We start from the raw sequence: 19,333 nt of genomic DNA on the forward strand, positions 1-19,333 counted from the left end.
GTAACACGTCGTACTCAATAAAAACCGGAATGAGACGGATGTGTATATGTGGTTGACACTCAACGTAATCCCAACACTTGGGTACGCGACATTTATCATTAAAAATCACCTTGCAGTTATCAAAGGAAGTTAATAAGAAAATGGGTGCAAAGACATGAAACTATGGAAAGCAAAGTTGTCACCACCTTACCACCATATATTCAATGGCTGTAACTTAAAAATAAGAAAAGTGGAAGGTAAAAAGGCAGAGGAGCCCCTCACCCAGATAATTAACCCTTTACACCCAAAGATCAGTGTGCATATTCTCCGTGCTGTTTTCTATACATTTCCTACGGTGCTGACATGAAGATTTTGTTTAACAATCAAGAGCTCTGGTATTTGTTGATCATTATTTAATTCTCATGACCTTAATGTTTGATTCAGGGGTGATACTGTAAGGAGAAATTAGATGTTAGTCAGTCTAAGGGGTAAAAGGGTCAAACTATTATACTGTTTAATACTACATAACTACATCTACTGTTGACTTACTATGTGAGAGGTTGATGATTCTCTGTTAGCTTCTGTCCTTCAAATGAAAACCAATAGATTTTCCAAATGTACTTCCTATTAGTTTTTAATTACAAAATCATATTACATTATGGTTTGTGTATTAGTAAACAAACATTAAACTGTTTGTCTCATGATGTCAGAGTCAGGCTAATTGATAGATCAATATTTATTTAATCCATCAACACCTTCATCAGGTGTTGAGGTCGAAAGTTGATATGTCACTATTTGTAGCACCTTGGTTTGTAATTATTGGTGAATTATAGCTTGCTGTCATTGGAGTATTTCGATACTCATTAATTATTCCCTTAAAGGTCTACTAAATGTTACAGATCAGCTGTTATGCTATTTGATAGTAAGCATTTCAATTCCATCATCTCTATTGACGTATTAGATTTGTGTATAAGTTGAACAGTTAAAGTTAATATCTAACCCTCAACCACCTTGAGTGTTGTACCATGAATATTGACAAGTTTTCATGCAGAAAGCTAATGAGAAGACAGGTCCTTAATGGTCGGCTAATGGTCGGCTAATGGTCGAATAAATGAATATCAGGCTTTATTGTTTGATTCAGTATTAAATTTTCATGGCTGAAAACATAAATATGTATCAATCACACAATGCAGTGGACTGATATGTTGATTTTTCAAGTACAGTGTATAGGGGCCATCTGATTACATCAATCAGAAATATAAAACTATGTAAAACTATACTATGTAAACTTGACATTATTTGATTCCTTATCCACTTACCAAGAGACAATATGCAGACCTCCTTCCCTGGAGAGTTTAAGTAAGATGTGTCTTTGTATTGCCTTCTTTAGGTGATGCACTGTCGCATTTTGGATGACAACTACAGCTGAAAGTTTATTAAAAGGCATATAAAATTATATACATATAAGGAGTGGATCTTCCACTGTCTTCCCCTAGTTTTTTTCACCAAAGAGAGCCATCACTTCTGGATGCGATAGAGAGTCAATCTTTTCCTCCGATTCTTCTGGGCTCTCTTTGTCCGCCATATTGAGTTGAGGTTCATTCCCAGGCTTTCTCGAGGTGCAAGAAGAGTCGCCTGCCTCCGCTTGCCACGATTAGATTACAGCCGACATTTTATTACACTCAAAGATCGCGTAAATTGGATGATGATCTCCAATGAAGAACAACTTAAGATTGTTGTTCTGTGGTACTTTTTTTTTTTCATGTGGGTATGCTGCTGGAGCCAAAAAGAAGAAGGATCTATAAACTATTGTTGAGGTATGTGACGAGATTGAAATCTCAGACAAGCTTCTTGAGCTTAAATTACTGGTAGTATTTCTTTGTGATCGATCGGGTGCTAATTTCTGCAATTTTGAATTTGGATTTTATCTTTCTTCGAAAAAAAAAGCGAGCATTTACAAAGTTTGTGAAATTGGTATTATTTGAGGGAAAATTCACGAAATTTGTCGCGATAACCTACCCGCGCGGATTTTGTTATGCAGTCGAGAAAATTAGAAGCTTAAAGGGCATGTAAACCCAAAAAACGTTCATTTTCTTTTCACATAGATGTTTAGTAAATATATCAAGTACACCAACGGTACCATTCGTTTATTCTCAAAAGTCCATTTTCACTTTGTAAAAGCTCTTCCAAATTCGAAACATTCGCCATCTTGAATGGCGCCATCTTTCCTGTGACGTCACGGGTGGATCCTCCAAAGTCTCGTTTTATAATCGCGTGAGGCACGAAGGAGTCTTTTCTACAGCCGTTGTTTGCTGGTCTCCTCATGATTTTTTTACTTACAGCATAGTTAGTAGAGGAGACTGGTTATGAAAGTCGGCAATCTTCAAAGCGCGAAACAATGGGGCCGCTTCTGATGTTGAACGTACCTGTCACGTGATCGCGACGGTGCACAACTTTCAAAGATGGCGGATGCAGGAGACGACTTATTCTTGTTCGGCGATGATTTTGAGGCAATTTTAGACCTTCTTGACGAAGATGAATCACTACAGGAACAATTTTCAACTGTTGCTAGTGAAGTAAGTGCCAATTATATAAACAATCACCCGTACTTAGTCTGTTTCCAAAAGAATTACGGAGTTGTACGCGACTGTGCTGTCACGCCAGCCAAAAAACAGTAAATAAAACATTGATCCGACGGTTTCGATGATTCTTTTCCCTCTATACTCTAGCAATTTCATAAAAAATGCGTTCAATTTCTTTAGCAGAAGTGCTCTGGATGCTTTAGGTGCTGAATTTGCCCGATTATACTTTGTTTTGAGAAGACTTCACGGGGCATGCAACGACAACAACAAACTCGATATTGGCAAATGTGTCTTTAGGAAAAAAGACCAGTGACAGTAGATCGTTGAAAGTCGAGGCCTGAAGACTACAATACTATTGAATTATGATTTGATACTTTTTCGTTTTCAGGTCGAATCAACAGAGATCGTGTGCAGCGACTGTGGAAAAAAGTACAAATCAAGAGGAGGCTACCAAAGGCACAGAGCTACAAAGCACAATGCAGATCAAAACGCACATCATTTAACTTTGACGCCAAGCATTCTTGCCGAGATAGTAAACAATGCTTTGAAGAACATTAGTGAAAGGGAAGTGTTTGCAGCAGATCTAAGGAACGAATTAAAACAATATGAATATGAAGAGCCTGGAGGAGAAACACAAGAATTCACTGTGATAAAGAAATTATTTGAAGACTATTTCAAAACTGGGAATGCTGAGAAATTCTATGGCAACTGCTATGCTCAAGTACCATTGAAATCTACAATTTTTTTTCAAAGGACTGTCTCGTAATGCTGCAACACTTCTTGCGACCAAGGTAGCTGATTTTATTCTATCCTTCTGCAAAGGCATTAAGTCTTCTGACAAAAACCCACCTTCTGTTCAAACAATGCTGTCAGAGAAAGAACAAGCTGGTCTGCAGTATGTTGGTGGATATGTGTTGCATAACTTGCACAAAAAGTATGCAAGAAAGAACACAACTGAGAGCCAACAGGCAATGGCAATCTTGAGAGCTGGTAAACTGGAGCATGGATATGAGAACCAAAAACTGGTATCGATTTTAAACCGTGGGGGGTTGTGGAACATTACAAAGTATGCACAGAGCATTTTCCTCAAAACAGAGTGTCATTTTAGACAATTAACTTCAGTAAATTCTTTGCAAAAAGTGGATATTGCTGGCATAGTGCATAACGCAATAACTGACAGTGCGATATTGTCAAGCTATCAATGTATGGTTTCAGATGCAGAGCTAATACCCAATGTTGAAGTAAGCAACAATGTCTTCCATGCTATTGTATGTTTATATATAAGGGTGCGGTCATTTTCTTGTGCTAAAGACATCATTCAGCGCTACAAAATTAATGCAAAGCAGTCAAAGGGTAAAGCGCTCCGAAAGGAGATCATGAGGAGTCATGAACAAGAAACAGTTAGGCAAGATTAAAATAAAACATTTTATTATCCTAAGTAAAACATGGCATTGTAAAAAATTTGTTAATTATTTTTTACTTTTAATCCAACATGAACAACCAGGTGTCTTGTCTTTATTATAGTACTTAAAATAATTGTCCTTCAGAAGGCATTTCCCAGGATAATTTCTCTATTGCACTAATTCTGGGTTATCTTAACTCAGCTTTTAACAACCTGGCCCAGGACTCTAAACATGTCATGCACAGGACTTTTCGTGGCATGATAAATTCGGCTTTACATTGTATGTGAACAGTTCTTAATTCAAATGTTCTTGATAATTCATACATGTAAGTGTTTTAAAACATTCATAAAAAATAATTAACAACTAAAATCATGTTGGATTAAAAGTAAAAACCGACTATCGGACGATAGTCGACCGATACTCGACCGATAGTCGACCGATATATCGGTCGACTGTCGCCCGATGCATCGACCGATATATATCGGTCAAGTATCGGTCAAGTACCGGTCAAGTATCGGTCAAGTATCGGTCAAGTATCGGTCAAGTATCGGTCAAGTATCGGTCAAGTATCGGTCAAGTATCGGTCAAGTATCGGTCAAGTATCGGTCAAGTATCGGTCAAGTATCGGTCAAGTATCGGTCAAGTATCGGTCAAGTATCGGTCAAGTATCGGTCAAGTATCGGTCAAGTATCGGTCAAGTATCGGTCAAGTATCGGTCAAGTATCGGTCAAGTATCGGTCAAGTATCGGTCAAGTATCGGTCAAGTATCGGTCAAGTATCGGTCAAGTATCGGTCAAGTATCGGTCAAGTATCGGTCAAGTATCGGTCAAGTATCGGTCAAGTATCGGTCAAGTATCGGTCAAGTATCGGTCAAGTATCGGTCAAGTATCGGTCAAGTATCGGTCAAGTATCGGTCAAGTATCGGTCAAGTATCGGTCAAGTATCGGTCAAGTATCGGTCAAGTATCGGTCAAGTATCGGTCAAGTATCGGTCAAGTATCGGTCAAGTATCGGTCAAGTATCGGTCAAGTATCGGTCAAGTATCGGTCAAGTATCGGTCAAGTATCGGTCAAGTATCGGTCAAGTATCGGTCAAGTATCGGTCAAGTATCGGTCAAGTATCGGTCAAGTATCGGTCAAGTATCGGTCAAGTATCGGTCAAGTATCGGTCAAGTATCGGTCAAGTATCGGTCAAGTATCGGTCAAGTATCGGTCAAGTATCGGTCAAGTATCGGTCAAGTATCGGTCAAGTATCGGTCAAGTATCGGTCAAGTATCGGTCAAGTATCGGTCAAGTATCGGTCAAGTATCGGTCAAGTAGCGGTCAAGTAGCGGTCAAGTAGCGGTCAAGTAGCGGTCAAGCAGCGGTCAAGTAGCGGTCAAGCAGCGGTCAAGTAGCGGTCAAGTATCGGTCAAGTATCGGTCAAGTATCGGTCAAGTATCGGTCAAGTATCGGTCAAGGATCGGTCAAGTGTCGGTCAAGTGTCGGTCAAGTGTCGGTCAAGTGTCGGCCAAGTATCGGTCAAGTATCGGTCAAGTATCGGCCAAGTATAGGTTCACTTACCGACCATATCGCTCAGAAGAAAATAGGCTAAGAAAGAGTGCGAGGTTTTTTCGATATATGTTCCCATTTGGTAATGGAAAAATACATTGTAAAGTTGGTCGCTCTTGTGTAACTAATGTTGTGCCTTAACGTATTTCCATTATTCCTAAAACTACCCGGCTTATGCTTTATCCCTGATGTCATGCTGCCCTTAATCCAACTTACCTAAAATAATCATTATTCCATAGCTCTTATAGCTCTAACAGGGCCTCAACGTTATATTCCTTGTTCAACGTTACCGATATTAACTGTCCAATTTATGTCGGTAATGGGATCCACCTAAATTGTATCAGCTAAAATTGCAGTGTGTAACTGCCCAGCTAAACGAAAAGTAAATGATCTTTTGAAACTGAACTAGGCGGTTAAACTCATAAGCAAAGCAATTTTATAAAGACTTCTTTTTGCAGTGCAAGGTCAGCCGTTGTTTGTTTTTTTTTATTATTCTTGTTATTTTACCTAGAATAGGGCGTCTTTTTGGGGGTTTGGGCCTTAACAACGGTATCAATTTTTTTCATCCTTAAATAGGGAACTCCGCGGCACCCACCTGTCGGAAATACAGAACTTATCCGCTTATAAGAACCTAGAATTCACGAACCTGTTAGACTAAAAATACCAATTTAGACCCCCTTTACAAAAGAACCTATTTAGCCCATATTTGAAACAGGTTTCTGTTTTAGAAAATGAACCTTAAAGATCTTCAGGCAAAGATAAAAGACATGACTCTCAAAAGTAATGAACTTAAACATGTATGAACTATAAAAATCTCTAAATTTGGTATAAATAATGTATGAAAAACGGTAGTATGTACATGTTGGTTTTGAATTAGAATTCACATGAGTACACCCTACGAGTAGATTTAGAACTGAGAACTCAGATTCTTATAAGCGGGTAAATACTGTGATTTGACTTACTAAAACGAAATCAAGTCTGCAATGAATATCTGATTGTCTTTGCCTCCAGATAAACCTCTTGCCATTTGGATTAAAAATTATCCCAACATCACATAGCTCCAAATTTTCCATCGCATTTTGCACTACCTTTAAAGCGTTCTGAGGTGTTCTGGCGATGCCATTTTTTCAGAAAAAATTGAGAGAGTAAAAAACATCCTAAGCAGCTGGTCTGCTAGTAGACTTACTCTTCTATGTAAAATCACGATCATAAAAGCTTTTGCAATATCCCAAATTGTACATATCTTCCGACGCATCAGGGTGCAATTAAGGAAATCAATACCCTGCTATATGACTTTCTCTGGGAAAGCAAAGGGGACAAAATTAAAAGGACACAAATGATCAATGATTACGATAAAGGAGGCCTCACGATGATAAATATTCAAAGCTTTAATAAATTGCTAAACAAAAAGTGGGTAAATGGAAACTTCTCGTAGACTTCCACCTCCAGAAGTGTAGGGGGAAAGTAATGTTTTTAAAGTGCTACTACGATCAAACAGTCGATATCCATTTTTCATAATTTCGTATAAAATATGACTGTCTAAAATACCTTGCTAAATATCAATCCACTACGACCATCAGAAATCTTTTTTTTAATTTGTATTTTTATTTCCGAGAAGTTGCAGTCGCCATTTCTTTATCTCGTTCCAATTATAGCCTGGTTGAGAATTAGGGAAAATGACGTCAAATGCTCAAAACACCTCGCGTAAAATAACTCGAGTGTGCTAGACTATTGCAATGTTTGAATTTATTACAGGTACAGTAAAAAACCCTTTTTTGAGAACCTAGATTTTAAGAAAAAAAATAGATTAACTGAAAATGTTAGAAAAAAATTGTACATTAAAACTCCTTTTACACGAAAACCTGTTTTAGCCTACAACTTTGAAACTGGTTCTTTTATTTGAGAAATTCAGTCAAAGCAACAACACAGTTCCATATATTAATGTTGCGTTTTGTTCTGTTTGTCTTGGATAGCTTTGTAAACTTGGTAAATATATGCTTGGATTTTTAACATATTATGCATACAATACCAAAAATATGCCACGCCCTCCAATGACAAACAACTCATTTATTTTGAAAACTAGACTGCGAGCAGTGGGCACGATCGACAAGCGGTGAGCAGCCAAGCTGCATTCTCTTTTCGCTGTGACTAGCGCCCCTACTGCTCGCAGATCACGGCTTCGCCCCTCATCGCTCGTCGATCACGTCCGCTTTTTCCCCGTTCGTTCCAGTGGGATTTCACAGCAAAAGAGACTGCTCGCAGTCTATTTGAAAACAAGAACCTGAGTAGCCAAATTTTCCAGTTTAGCACCATCTTTTATAATAACCTTCTTAGCCTTGCTTGGAAAAAATTAGGTTCCTATAAGCGGGTTTTTTACCGTATATGCTTCTGAGTCTAAAATTGAAAAAAATACCAAACTGCACCAATGTTGCACTAAGGTCACAGGAACTGTCCCGTTTCGGGGGAGGGGGTACTCCCGTAAATTTTGAATAAGTGTGTGCCTCGAAGAGTCTTAAACCCTGTCCCACTTTAAGGATGAAACAAACGAGAATTGTCCAAACACGAAATATGACACCCTATTCAAGGAAAAACAATCACCAAACAACGGCTAACCACGCGCGGCAAAACACAAATCTCGATAAAATCGCGTTGTTGACAATTTTAGCGGAATTTGGTTTTTTGTTTAGCTGGCCATTTACACACTGCAATTTTAGGCGATACAATTTACATATCCTATCTACAGATCACAACGGAAACACAATGCTAACAGAGGCAAAACGATAACCGCCAAAACCATACCCTATCCCGCGGCACATACATGTATATGGGAGTACCCCAACCTCTGGGTATTTAAAGTGTATATTGTTCTGCAATGTCCTCCATCAACCGTCCAAAACAGCCATTCGGGTGAGGCTCACCATGCCATCTTCTCCACATGAATTCTTTAAGGTATTCTAGTAGGAAGTTAGGATTTGTGTTCCCTTTCATCTTCTTAAATTTGTCCTTTGCTGCAGACCAATTGCTCTCTGCGTGTTGTGTGTGGACACCTGTGATTGGGTCTACAAAGTTAACCGAGTGATTAACCGTTTGATGATTGAAACCCAAGACCCTTTGCATTTGCCTGTATGCCGCCCATTCATCAGTATAAACCAAAGAGCCTGGTAGTACGTGTCTTTGGATAATGGTCAAAAGAGTACGCGCATCTCGCCTTCTCACAAGCTGTAAATACGGTCGAGCGGGGTCATACTGTGTGTCAAAAAGCCCAAGAACCCATCTCTCTCCTCGAGGTCGACGTCCCCTTTGGAACTGTGCTCAAGAAGAGACAAATTTCATTAAAACATGTTGAATATATAGAAAAAAATTAAGAAAGACTGTTTCCTAGCAGGTGCAGGACATAAGTGGATATTATAAACTGAAATACGGTTGATGTAATGTTTCGTATGTATTTTAGTTGATATGTTTTCTGTTGTAAAAAAGACCTGAATGAAATACAATGTATACGAGGCATCGAGGTGAATCTCTTTATGGGCACATTTCTTGATGACACATTTATTGTTAACATTTTCAAGGTAAAATGCGCACAGTTTTTGGCATTTTGGCTCTAATCTGGCTACAGGTTTTGTCGAAGATTTTGGGAATAATTCGGATGGCGCTATTTTTCTGTTGAAGTCACTACAGTGAGATCGACTTGCTGGGATGGAAGAGAAGAGAATAAAACGTGCTATAGCCATTTGCGAGAAGAAGATAAGGTGCATAAGCTTACATTTGTTCAATTTATCTTCAAAAGATAGTGACTAAAACACCACACGAGCACTACGAGTAACATACAAGTACATACGAGTAATTACGAGTCATACGGGCGCACACAGATACATATGAGTAACATAAAAGTAACATACGAATACATGGAGTAACACACAGATAACATACGGTCAAATGTGGGTAATACGCATGAAATCTGCTAAGTAAAATACAAGAAATTGGACCTTTAACGGAAATAGTTCATTTGTTTTTCACTGCTCGGTATGGAGAGAAATTAGCATTTGAGGGTGTGTGTGTCTGCGTGTGTGATGGGGGTGGGGGGGGGGGGGCTGGGAAGAGACCTTCCTTAATGCTTCCTATGAGCCTATTACTACATAAAATAGCGATAACAAAACTAATAATAAATTCAAATACTATTCAATCCTGTAGGCTGAACAACAACGCTGATTTCCTACGGTTACCACCCTCCCGAGGTAATACCCGGGACAAGATCGGCCCTTGTGACCCTAGGGTGGAAAATGTTTGAAGTTTTCAGTTTTTTCCGTGGGTAGGGGGTTGGGCAACTTTAAATAACTACCCGCACAAAGACTCCTGGGGCGAAACGAGATATGTATTATTTTATTATTTTATTATTTTTATTATTATTTCATTATTTTTCATTCTTTTATTTTCATTGTATTTCTTATTATTAATTTATGTTATTGCTATTTTATGCAGCAATAGGCTCACACGAAGCACACGAAAACACACCCTCAAATGCTAATTTCTCCCCACACTACCCCGTTTCGTACAAATGATATCATTTGCACATTTATCGCGATTGACTACCTAAATTACACCGACCTGCTCCCGTACTGGTCTCGTAGCTCAGTCGGTAGATCTAATTCGGAGGTCGTGGCTTCAATCCCCACTTGGTCAAATTTTCTTTGCCCCGTAAGGACTCCAAAATTTCCTTTAAAAGGGTAGTAACCCAGGGGGATTTATTGTATCGGCAGTATTGCCTTCTTCCAGCACCCAAACATTTATTAAAAAATATATTATAATTTATAGTACAGGTGCTTCGCGGTTCACATTAAGGATCCGGATCATGTGTACTATAGGTGGACTCGGTCGACATATCGGTAATCATATTACTTATAAGAGTTTTATATCTTTTATCGTGAAAATAAACCCTCCTCCCCGGGGGGAAATGAATTATCGGCCAAGTATCAGTGAAGTATCGGTGAAGTATCGGTCATGTATCGGTCAAGTATCGGTCAAGTATCGGTCAAGTGTCGGTCAAGTATCGGTCAAGTGTCGGTGATGTATCGGTCATGTATCGGTCAAGTATCGGTCAAGCATCGGTCAAGTATCGGTCAAGCATCGGTCAAGTATCGGTCAAGTATCGGTCAAGTATCGGTCAAGTATCGGTCATGTATCGGTCAAGTATCGGTCATGTATCGGTCATGTATCGGTCAAGTATCGGTCATGTATCGGTCAAGTATCGGTCATGTATCGGTCAAGTATCGGTCAAGTATCGGTCATGTATCGGTCGAGTATCGATGGTTTAAGACTATATCGGTCGACACATTTATCGGTCGACTATCGACCGATAGTCGGTCGACTATCGACCGATAGTCGACCGATAGTCGGTCGACTATCGACCGATAGTCGACCGATAGTCGACCGATAGTCGACCGATAGTCGACCGATAGTCGACCGACATATCGGGCGACTATCGCCCGATATGTCGACCGAGTCCACCTATAGTACACATGATCCGGCAATTTAGCGAAATTTCCTGCCAGGAAAGAAGCGAAAAACAACTAGCTCTAGTACTGTATTATTAAATTAATGGCAGAAACAACTCAAATAAATCGATCTCAAAATGTAACAAAACAGATGAAACAGAAAATATTTAGCTTAGTCGTTTCTGGTGTGATTATCTGTGCTTTGCTGCTGCCTGTACGCGTACTTGGCCGTCTCCAGCACCCAGAAATCGAGGCAAATTGACTGAAAACCTGGATGCTCAGTGATACAACTTACCTGGGTTTCAGGCCATTTTGCCACAATTGCCCGATTTCCTTACAACAAACACTTTCATGAGTTTTCGGCATAATGGTTGACAAGTTCCACACTCGCACCTTTGATAATTTTATATAAAACAATTTCAGAAGCTCAAGTTAAAAAAAAATTATGTTGCATTCCTTTAGATTGTACCCTCGCCTTATTGCATTTTCATGTTAAATACAAATAAATCACAAAGTAAATTAAATACCAGTCTGAGTTTCCGAGACGGTCGCATCGCTGTCTACATGTTCTGTACTGTCTTCGTGCAGATCGCTTCGGTGAACCCTACGCGGCTCATATTGTTAAGGACGTGGCCCAGACTCTCCTGAAGATTCTGGATTATCTCCAGCGCTGTCATGTACTAAGCTTAAGGCATTTGAGTCGCTATCTTCTTAAAAAACATCTTCCGAACTACCGCTACTTACACGAACTCCCACACCAGTTATACTGGGGAATATGTGTTGCGCAATATTTTGGTTCCACCGCTTACGTCACGACTTCTCGCTATTGTTTTTACCGGAAATGGAATTTCAGTTGAAAATGCCGATTTTCTCCTAAAATAAGTCGAATTGGACAAAACTAATTTCATATTCGTTTTCTACGCCACCTTTTACATAGTATAAGTAAAACATGTATTTTTGGGTTTGCATGCCCTTTAAGTTTTTAAACTTTGCATACGTACGGTACGTACGGGAGGACTTTGGCTGAACTTTATAGCAAAATATGTTATACTGAAAAAAATCCATATTCGTTTGTTAGCCAAAAGAGGCTAAGCTAAAGGTTGTTGTTGGAATATCGATTAAACTGTTGATATGTATTATGTATGCCAGTTGATAACACTTCTGTGGTAAATGTGAACGACATTAGTCCTTCGCGGGCGAAAGATACTAAAATATCACGCGCTATTTTTTTTTTTGTCCTTTTATCGCGGTATTTGTTTCATCGATATTCAAAATAATATTTTTTCAAGCGCTCCTCATGGAAAAAAAGTGGAAAATCAAATAACTATCAACATTTTTGCTTTTTTTGTTCAAATACATGCACACTACATAATAGTCGTGATGTTAGAAATTAATAATTTATTACAAATTTCGTCTCCTGGCAGCAGTGATTAGGTTAATACCATGGCTTTGATCTTCTAGTTTACATGAAATATAATTTGTAAGGACTTAAAAGCATAGATCTTATTAGAAATCTGTAGACTGTTCTTCAATAGATCAGTGGGTGCAACTGGTTCACATGTGATTCATACAACGTAACTCATACAATGTAACAATGAATTATATTCATACATGTACCAATCCAATAAGCACAAGATTTTAATTGTAATATATATTAGAGAAAAAGTATGATTTGTGCATTTCTGAAGAGTCAGTTCAAATACCTGACTGTGTATATATTGTTGAATTAAGACAAACAAAATGGAGTTGAGAAGGGAAAATCCTACAGTCTCATTAAAACATTTACTAGAATTTTCATTCAAAGTATTGTGTTGAAACTCAGTAGAATACGAGTGACACAACAATTTTGTTAAGAATATTCTAAAAATAGTTGTAAACAAAAAAAAGCTTGGGCCACTATAATTTTAGCATTAGTCGAAGAAAAGATGGTCTGCACAGTAATCTGAATATCCTCTGATCTCTGATGGCTTTTGGTGTTCTTTTCAATGAACTATTTTATTGCCAAATTTGGAAACTGGTGGGCAATGGACATAATCAAGTAGATTGTGTTAAATTAGATGAGTATTGTAAATATAATTAAGTGAGGGGGCAAAATCAAATTAATTAACTTAAATTCCCTCTAGGGTTTGCACAGAATGCAGTTATTTAATTTCTTAAATTATAGAAACTTTCACACTAATCAGGAAAGAATGCAAAAATGAAGACTAATTAATCTACTAGATGAAATTTGGAGTTTTTAATTCTTTTTCAGTTTAGAAGCTTCTAGTAGAGCTAGTAAATATGTGATCATTATCTGTCTGTACTTGTTTGGTTTTATATCAGAAATCTCAGTCCTTGAATATTTTAAGTGCTGACTTGTGCATAATTACCATATGGACAGACTTTTCATGAAGTATTCTATAGAAAATCATATGATCTTTCTATTTCAGTACAAGCCTGCTACCTGTGAGGACAAAGCAGATAATGGCAACATTGTGTCTGTTCACTATACAGTGTGTACATATATGACTTTCATGTTGTCAGCTTCTTACTTGAAAGCATTACAGTGAATTCCTAAGGAAAGGATGTGCTCACATCCTTACATTTTTCAAGCCAGAAATTTGAACCAAAATTGTTTTAACCACTTGGGTGCCAAGCTGTTATAAGTAAATAGAATTTGGCATCCTCTCCCTTTAGCTTTCTGTTATCATTTTAAATTAGACTGCCTAAACAAAAAGACAAAAATAAACCGTCAAAATAAAAAATAAAAAAAAACTAACAATAGCACAAAGTAAACAACAACAAAAAGTAAAAACCTGTTCTCAATTCTTATTAAAAATGTAGCTATTGCAAATGTTTGAATTTCCTTAATTTTTCAATGAAGTCTTATAGGGTACACTGGTGAATGGACAAATGTTCGACTCATCCCTGGCAAAAGGAAGGGAGCCACTTGAGTTCCAGTTGGGCAAAGGGAAGGTTATCAAAGGTAACTTGCATCAGGACCTCTGATTATTTTGCTATACTATCAGGATGATTTAATTTCGGATTCATAAAGCCATTAAGCCAAAGTTATCAGTCAACTGCTCTCTAGAGCAAAAAAGGTAAAACATTTTAAAATCATGAGCTGACGAGAACACAGTTTGGCAACAATTAAATTGCATAAAGCATGAGAAAACTCAAGTGAGCACTTGACTGGCAATTGGTTTTATTTTTTAATCTGATATGTTGAGAATATGGAGCAAGTGTTCTTGGCCAATCACATAGAAACATGAAGTATTAAACCATAAAATCAAACATGGTTACTGTCAATACTTATTCAAAGTCAAATAAAAATTGTTCTAATTGCAAGATTTTGACTTCTTTTACTATCTGGTTTCTGACTCTTTTCTAAAAGTTCCTAGTTAACCTTTTCACTCCCATGAGTGACCAAGACAGAATTTCTCCTTACTATATCTGTACCATACAAGTGATGAGAATTAAGAAAAATATCAATTATGGGATTACTAATTGATCCAGTACCAAATTCTCCAAACTGGCATAATGAGAATCATTTGGCAGACTGTAAGGAGAATTGCTAAAGAAATCTTGGGAGTTAAAGGGTTAAAACAATTTTAGAGATGCTAAGATATCCCAATTCTTCATTTCATGTGAATGAAGTATTCTCTTGACTTATAATTTTGGGAATTATTTAGGTACTATAGTTTTGCTTACAACTATGTGACATTTTGTTGGTCATGTATACATACATAGTGAGGTATAAAAATTATAGGAGGAAACATTAAAAGCTAGACTAGAAAGGAACCACTGTGTCCTGAGTCAAGAGTTCTTACTAGTGAATTTGATCATATGAGGTTACCTTTTGTGATATCTAATGTAGTGAGCATCATTGAAAATAAAAACCAAAGTGTAACTACTGTATAGTGATTTTAGACATACGAAATTCATATGTTTACACTACGGTGAAGAAACGAATTTAGGAGATCCTTGCAGCTAAGAACACTACTGAACTAGTAGTTGAAAATGGGACCTGAGAAAAATTCAGGCCTTTATGGGATTTGAACCCATGACCTCTGCGATACCAGTGCAGCACTCTACCAACTGAGCTAACAAGCCATCTGGGAGCAGGTCAATATGTTGGGTCCAAATAAACCATCCAGGTGATGAATAATAATGACTTCCAATATTTTGAGTTCTTCTTTTGCCTGGCTGGTAATACTTTTTTTAAAAGCTCTCAGTTAAAGCCCTTTTAGAGATGTTAAGATTTTAATATGTGAACTGCAGTGACAGAAAGTTCACCACTTTACAAGTAATTGCCACCTTAATTTTTTCACTTATTTCTGTAATTTTTTTTTTTACAGGTTGGGAGATGGGTATAAAAGGAATGTGCATAGGGTAAGATTTAGAAATATTACAGTATGCGTATAATGATTTTAGATATATGAAATTCATATATTTGCACTGCAGCGAAGAGATGAAATTAAAGGATCCTCGCAGCTAAGAATTCTACTGAAATGAGTAGTTGAAAATAGGACCTGGAAAAAATTTCAGGCTCGTACTGGATTTGAACCCATGACCTCTGTGATACCAGTGCAGTGCTCTACCAACTGAGAGCTGGTCAATATGTTGGGTCCAAATATATCATCCAAGTGCTATACATACTACAGTATGTGATAAAAAACAACAATAAGGTCAAATATTTTCATCATGAGCAGGTTTTTGTCATTAGCAATTAGTGCCATTGAGGAAGGGACTTCTTCTAAAGTGGGTCTTAGCTTAGCAGGATTTCCTCAAGTGAAAAAAAAATACCTGCTTAAAATTTTACTTCTAAGCGACAAGTTGGGGTGCAAAAAATTGTGCCCATGGATTGATACTATTTTCCAAGTTCTATTCATTTGAAATAAGCTATTTGCAAACATAACTGACAATAAGATTGGCATGGCAACTTTTAAGTAAAACTCCCTTTGGGCTTCATAGCCCCTTACTGTCTTAACTGCCTTTCTTATTCTTCTTTTCACATTGTTTATTCTCTGCAAATAAATTCAAAAACCCCTTTTGGTTGATCATTTTTGTGGCTCCCTCAAATGAGTTTAAAGAAGCAGTGCTCAGGCTGATATTTTTCAACAGTCCTCAATTCTACTTTTTCTCTTTTGCAGTGAAAAAAGAAAATTGATCATCCCTCCTCACCTAGGGTATGGAGCTTGTGGAATTCAGAATGTTATTCCTCGTAAGTAAATGTTGATTGTAAAAATGACCATGGGGGAACTAAGGGGGCCTATAAATACAGAAAATTGCCCGAGCACAAGTGCAAGTCCTGATTTATGACACAAGTGATATTTGGGAAGTTTACTTAACCCTTTAACTCCCAAGATCTGATCGTTAATTCTCCCCTGTAGCTGCTACACATTTCCTTATAAATTAGTTATGAGAACTTGATGCTAGATCAAGATAGCAGCTTCTACCTGATAAGTTTGAATATTCTCAGTACCTGTTTGCTGAAGAATGTATGGATATTGTAGGGAGAAGTTTTATGTTAATCCCTTCTGGGAGTTAAAGGGTTAATTGAACTTGGACGACCAAAACATTTCAGAACGTCACAAGCAGCCATTAATCATTAAATGCAAAAGCAGTTTGTATGATTTTTGATTTTTAAGTCATTTTTCAAATCTCTTTGTATGTCCTCAGTCACACATTACTTAGAATAAGAAATTTCCAACGAGTCGGAAAATGCTCATATTTTCTTTGTAATGGCAATTTGATAAAATAATTATGACATTTCAACCAAGTTTAAAGTTTTTTGAAATGTTTAGAACTTAGCATTTTTTGTTTGTCTTTAATTCTGAGCACATGCAATATGTAAATCCTGTGTTGCAAGCTAGAACTTATTTTATTGAGCATGAGTCATTGACCAATCATGAACAAGATATCTATTGGATATGTGGTAATAGCCAAATAGGGAAAAATTTTCTTTTAAATTTCTTGTTATAACACAGAATGGGAATGGTTAAGAAGCCTTTCCTTTTCGCTCTCCTGGCACGATTTCTGCGCAGCCCCATTCTTCACTATGCAGATAGTTTATGGATAAAAAAAAAATAATGGCAGAAACAATATTTTGCCTTTAGGACTACAACTTTGATTTGTTTTAGAATAGTATGGGGTTATAAAGAAATCTTTCTGCTAATCATGATATTAATATCATTCTACGTTACTGGATAAAAAGCAAATCCTAACATTTTCTTATTTTTGCTTTATTCACACATAGCCAACTCTGTACTAATTTTTACCACCGAGCTCATGTCCATTAAGAGGAAGTCGCTGTTCGATCCAAAGTTACTGCTGCAAATAGGATTTTGGCCGCTCCTGGCTGGAGTGATTTTGTACTATCTGTATAGAAAGGCATCTAAGAAATCTGGCAAGCCTGAAACAAAGTCAAGCAAGAAAAATAAAAGGAAGTAATAAAACTGTGAACCTTTTCATTTATGACGTTATTCGTAAATGATATCACAGTATTCCTCTTACTCGGCATCAGTTGACTATGACACGATTTTGTACCCTAATTTGGGGAACTTTCCATGCGCAACGCTTGAAATTCGTTGACCACTCTGGAGCAATCAGCGTAGAAACCAGAACTCGGTTAGTGATTGAGAAAGGTGACAATTAACCCTTTAACTCCCATGATCTGATTGTCAATTCTCCCCTCTAGCTACTACACATTTCCTTGTTAATTGATTACGAGAATTAGGTGTTCAATCAAGGAAATAAATTGTGCCTGATGAGTCTGAGTGTTCTCATTACCTGTTTGCTGTATAATATATGGATACTACAGGGAGAAGTTACTTGGTAATCACTTCAGGGAGTTAAAGGGTTAAAGTACATTGCCTGAAGCGCGGGCAAACGCGACTGACCAATTCGCGACTAGCTTTTAATTTAGATTTGATTGGTTGAGAGGATGGTGCAAGTTTTCTGGACCAATCACAGAGTGCAGTAAAGCAAACCCAAAGCGAACTTGGCTTGCTTTTGACACTTCACACTTACTTTAGACAGCGAAGATTACTCTACATTTTCTTAAGAACCAGTCAAATGATCTATCGAAAAGTATTGTCCGCCTCTATTTACGATTATTCAAAAGTAATGCTATTCACGAAATGACATGGAAAGTCACGGTTAGTAGAATTTATTCGTTTTCTCGCCGTAATGGCGCTTCTACATCTTATCTCTCTTCCCATGGTTAACTGAAGGGATAACTTTACAAGAAACGAGGGGATTTAATTCAGCTTTCGCTCCCTGAATTCTTTCGGTTTCTGATGTGGAAGCCCCAATTGAAAGAACTAACAGAAAGTTTAGTTTGAAAGTTTAGTGAGAATTATTAATTAAAATGCCAATAAATACCTTTCCAAGTCATTTTGCAAAGGAGTGAAAAATACCTATGGTGTTTAGACCGCGTGTCAAGAGTTATAACCCAATCAATGATATATTTGCGATAGCAAATTTGTTTGGAAACCAATTTTACGCAAACAAAGAAAATGATTTGAGGAGTAAAACTTTACATAAGTCATTTGTAAGGTCAACCCTAGTGGAAGTGATCTATAAGAAAGACCTTAAACACGCTTTCCCCCGCTGGCAAAAAATGGATATCTACATATAACACAACTCATCACCTGACGGATATCACCCGCTGTGAGCGTGTGTGGGTGTGTGGGAGGAGGGGGGGACGGTAAGGGAAGAAGCGGGACTGCCCGCTCCTAGAACCGATCAGATCACAAAATTGTAAAATACCCCCCCCCCCCCTTCACGAACTGAGAAAAAAAGAGAAAGTGATGGTAAACTATCAACTGGCTGAGGAAGGTCCTTGTGGTGAAAACTTGAAAGTCCTGCCCTCTAACGGAGATTTAAACTCTAAGAACCTCCCAGTCGGTACATAACACATTTATCTTTCCACTGACGAGTCATTTTCAATCCAGGGACATTACATCACGGAAATAAGTTTCGTTTTCGAGAAGTTGATAAAAGAAGAAAATATAAAATGCTTTTGAGATGAGATCCGTAGTTTTGGATTCTCGGTTCAAAAAAGTAAGTCAGTGTTCATGAAAATAATAAAAAAATGTATTTAGGGTAAAAAAATTTGGCGTAATTTGGATTTGAAAGTCAAATACTGTTATGAAATAATAAAAGCGTTCGTTGCCGATGAATAGTCACGTCAGTCATATAATTTAGTCAGTTTATTCAGTTCATCGCAACATTATATAAATTAGTTTTTAAAACTGCTCAAAGAGAAAAGGGAGAAGAAAAAAAACACAAAAACAAAAACAAATACACCTTATTTCAGTTCCTCTTTTGAGGTAGACGTGGACT

The 19,333-nt window shown here is 37.5% G+C and overlaps 2 protein-coding genes and 1 pseudogene across 5 annotated transcripts in view; 2 read left to right on the plus strand and 1 right to left on the minus strand.

The window, feature by feature from the left end:
* LOC149053557 (diacylglycerol kinase theta-like) overlaps positions 1 to 19,333 on the minus strand; it is a 91,593-nt gene that overhangs the window by 4,278 nt on the left and 67,982 nt on the right. The gene's annotated exons all lie outside the window — the stretch shown is intronic.
* Positions 1,598 to 17,459, plus strand: LOC149053559 (uncharacterized). 3 transcript variants are annotated; one of them, XM_089203088.1, is made up of 6 exons: positions 1,598 to 1,796; positions 13,435 to 13,497; positions 13,869 to 13,970; positions 15,343 to 15,376; positions 16,138 to 16,208; positions 17,244 to 17,459. In XM_089203088.1, exons 3-6 carry the CDS (start codon positions 13,898 to 13,900, stop codon positions 17,435 to 17,437), a joined length of 372 nt encoding a protein of 123 aa, XP_089059214.1. In that variant the 5' UTR covers positions 1,598 to 1,796; positions 13,435 to 13,497; positions 13,869 to 13,897; the 3' UTR covers positions 17,438 to 17,459. The 3 variants fall into 3 exon arrangements, with proteins under 3 accessions (XP_089059214.1, XP_089059223.1, XP_089059231.1); XM_089203097.1 differs by having other exon boundaries at positions 13,877 to 13,970; XM_089203105.1 differs by lacking the exon at positions 13,435 to 13,497 and having other exon boundaries at positions 13,877 to 13,970.
* LOC149053560 (uncharacterized) lies at positions 2,317 to 4,033 on the plus strand (annotated as a pseudogene). The gene is made up of 2 exons (XR_016185605.1): positions 2,317 to 2,555; positions 2,950 to 4,033. The product of XR_016185605.1 is annotated as an uncharacterized LOC149053560 (transcript).

Source organism: Pocillopora damicornis, chromosome 1 (genome assembly GCF_964200805.1).
Source record: "Pocillopora damicornis chromosome 1, jaPocDami1.2, whole genome shotgun sequence".
In the NCBI taxonomy this organism is placed as follows: domain Eukaryota; kingdom Metazoa; phylum Cnidaria; class Anthozoa; order Scleractinia; family Pocilloporidae; genus Pocillopora; species Pocillopora damicornis.

Coding starts and splice junctions, on each gene's coding strand:
- LOC149053559 (XM_089203088.1), top strand. CDS start 13,898: ATGTTCGACTCATCCCTGGCAAAAGGAAGGGAGCCACTTGAGTTCCAG. Junction 13,971..15,342: donor CAAAGGGAAGGTTATCAAAG/GTAACTTGCATC, acceptor TTTTTTTTACAG/GTTGGGAGATGGGTATAAAA. Junction 16,209..17,243: donor AATTCAGAATGTTATTCCTC/GTAAGTAAATGT, acceptor ATTCACACATAG/CCAACTCTGTACTAATTTTT.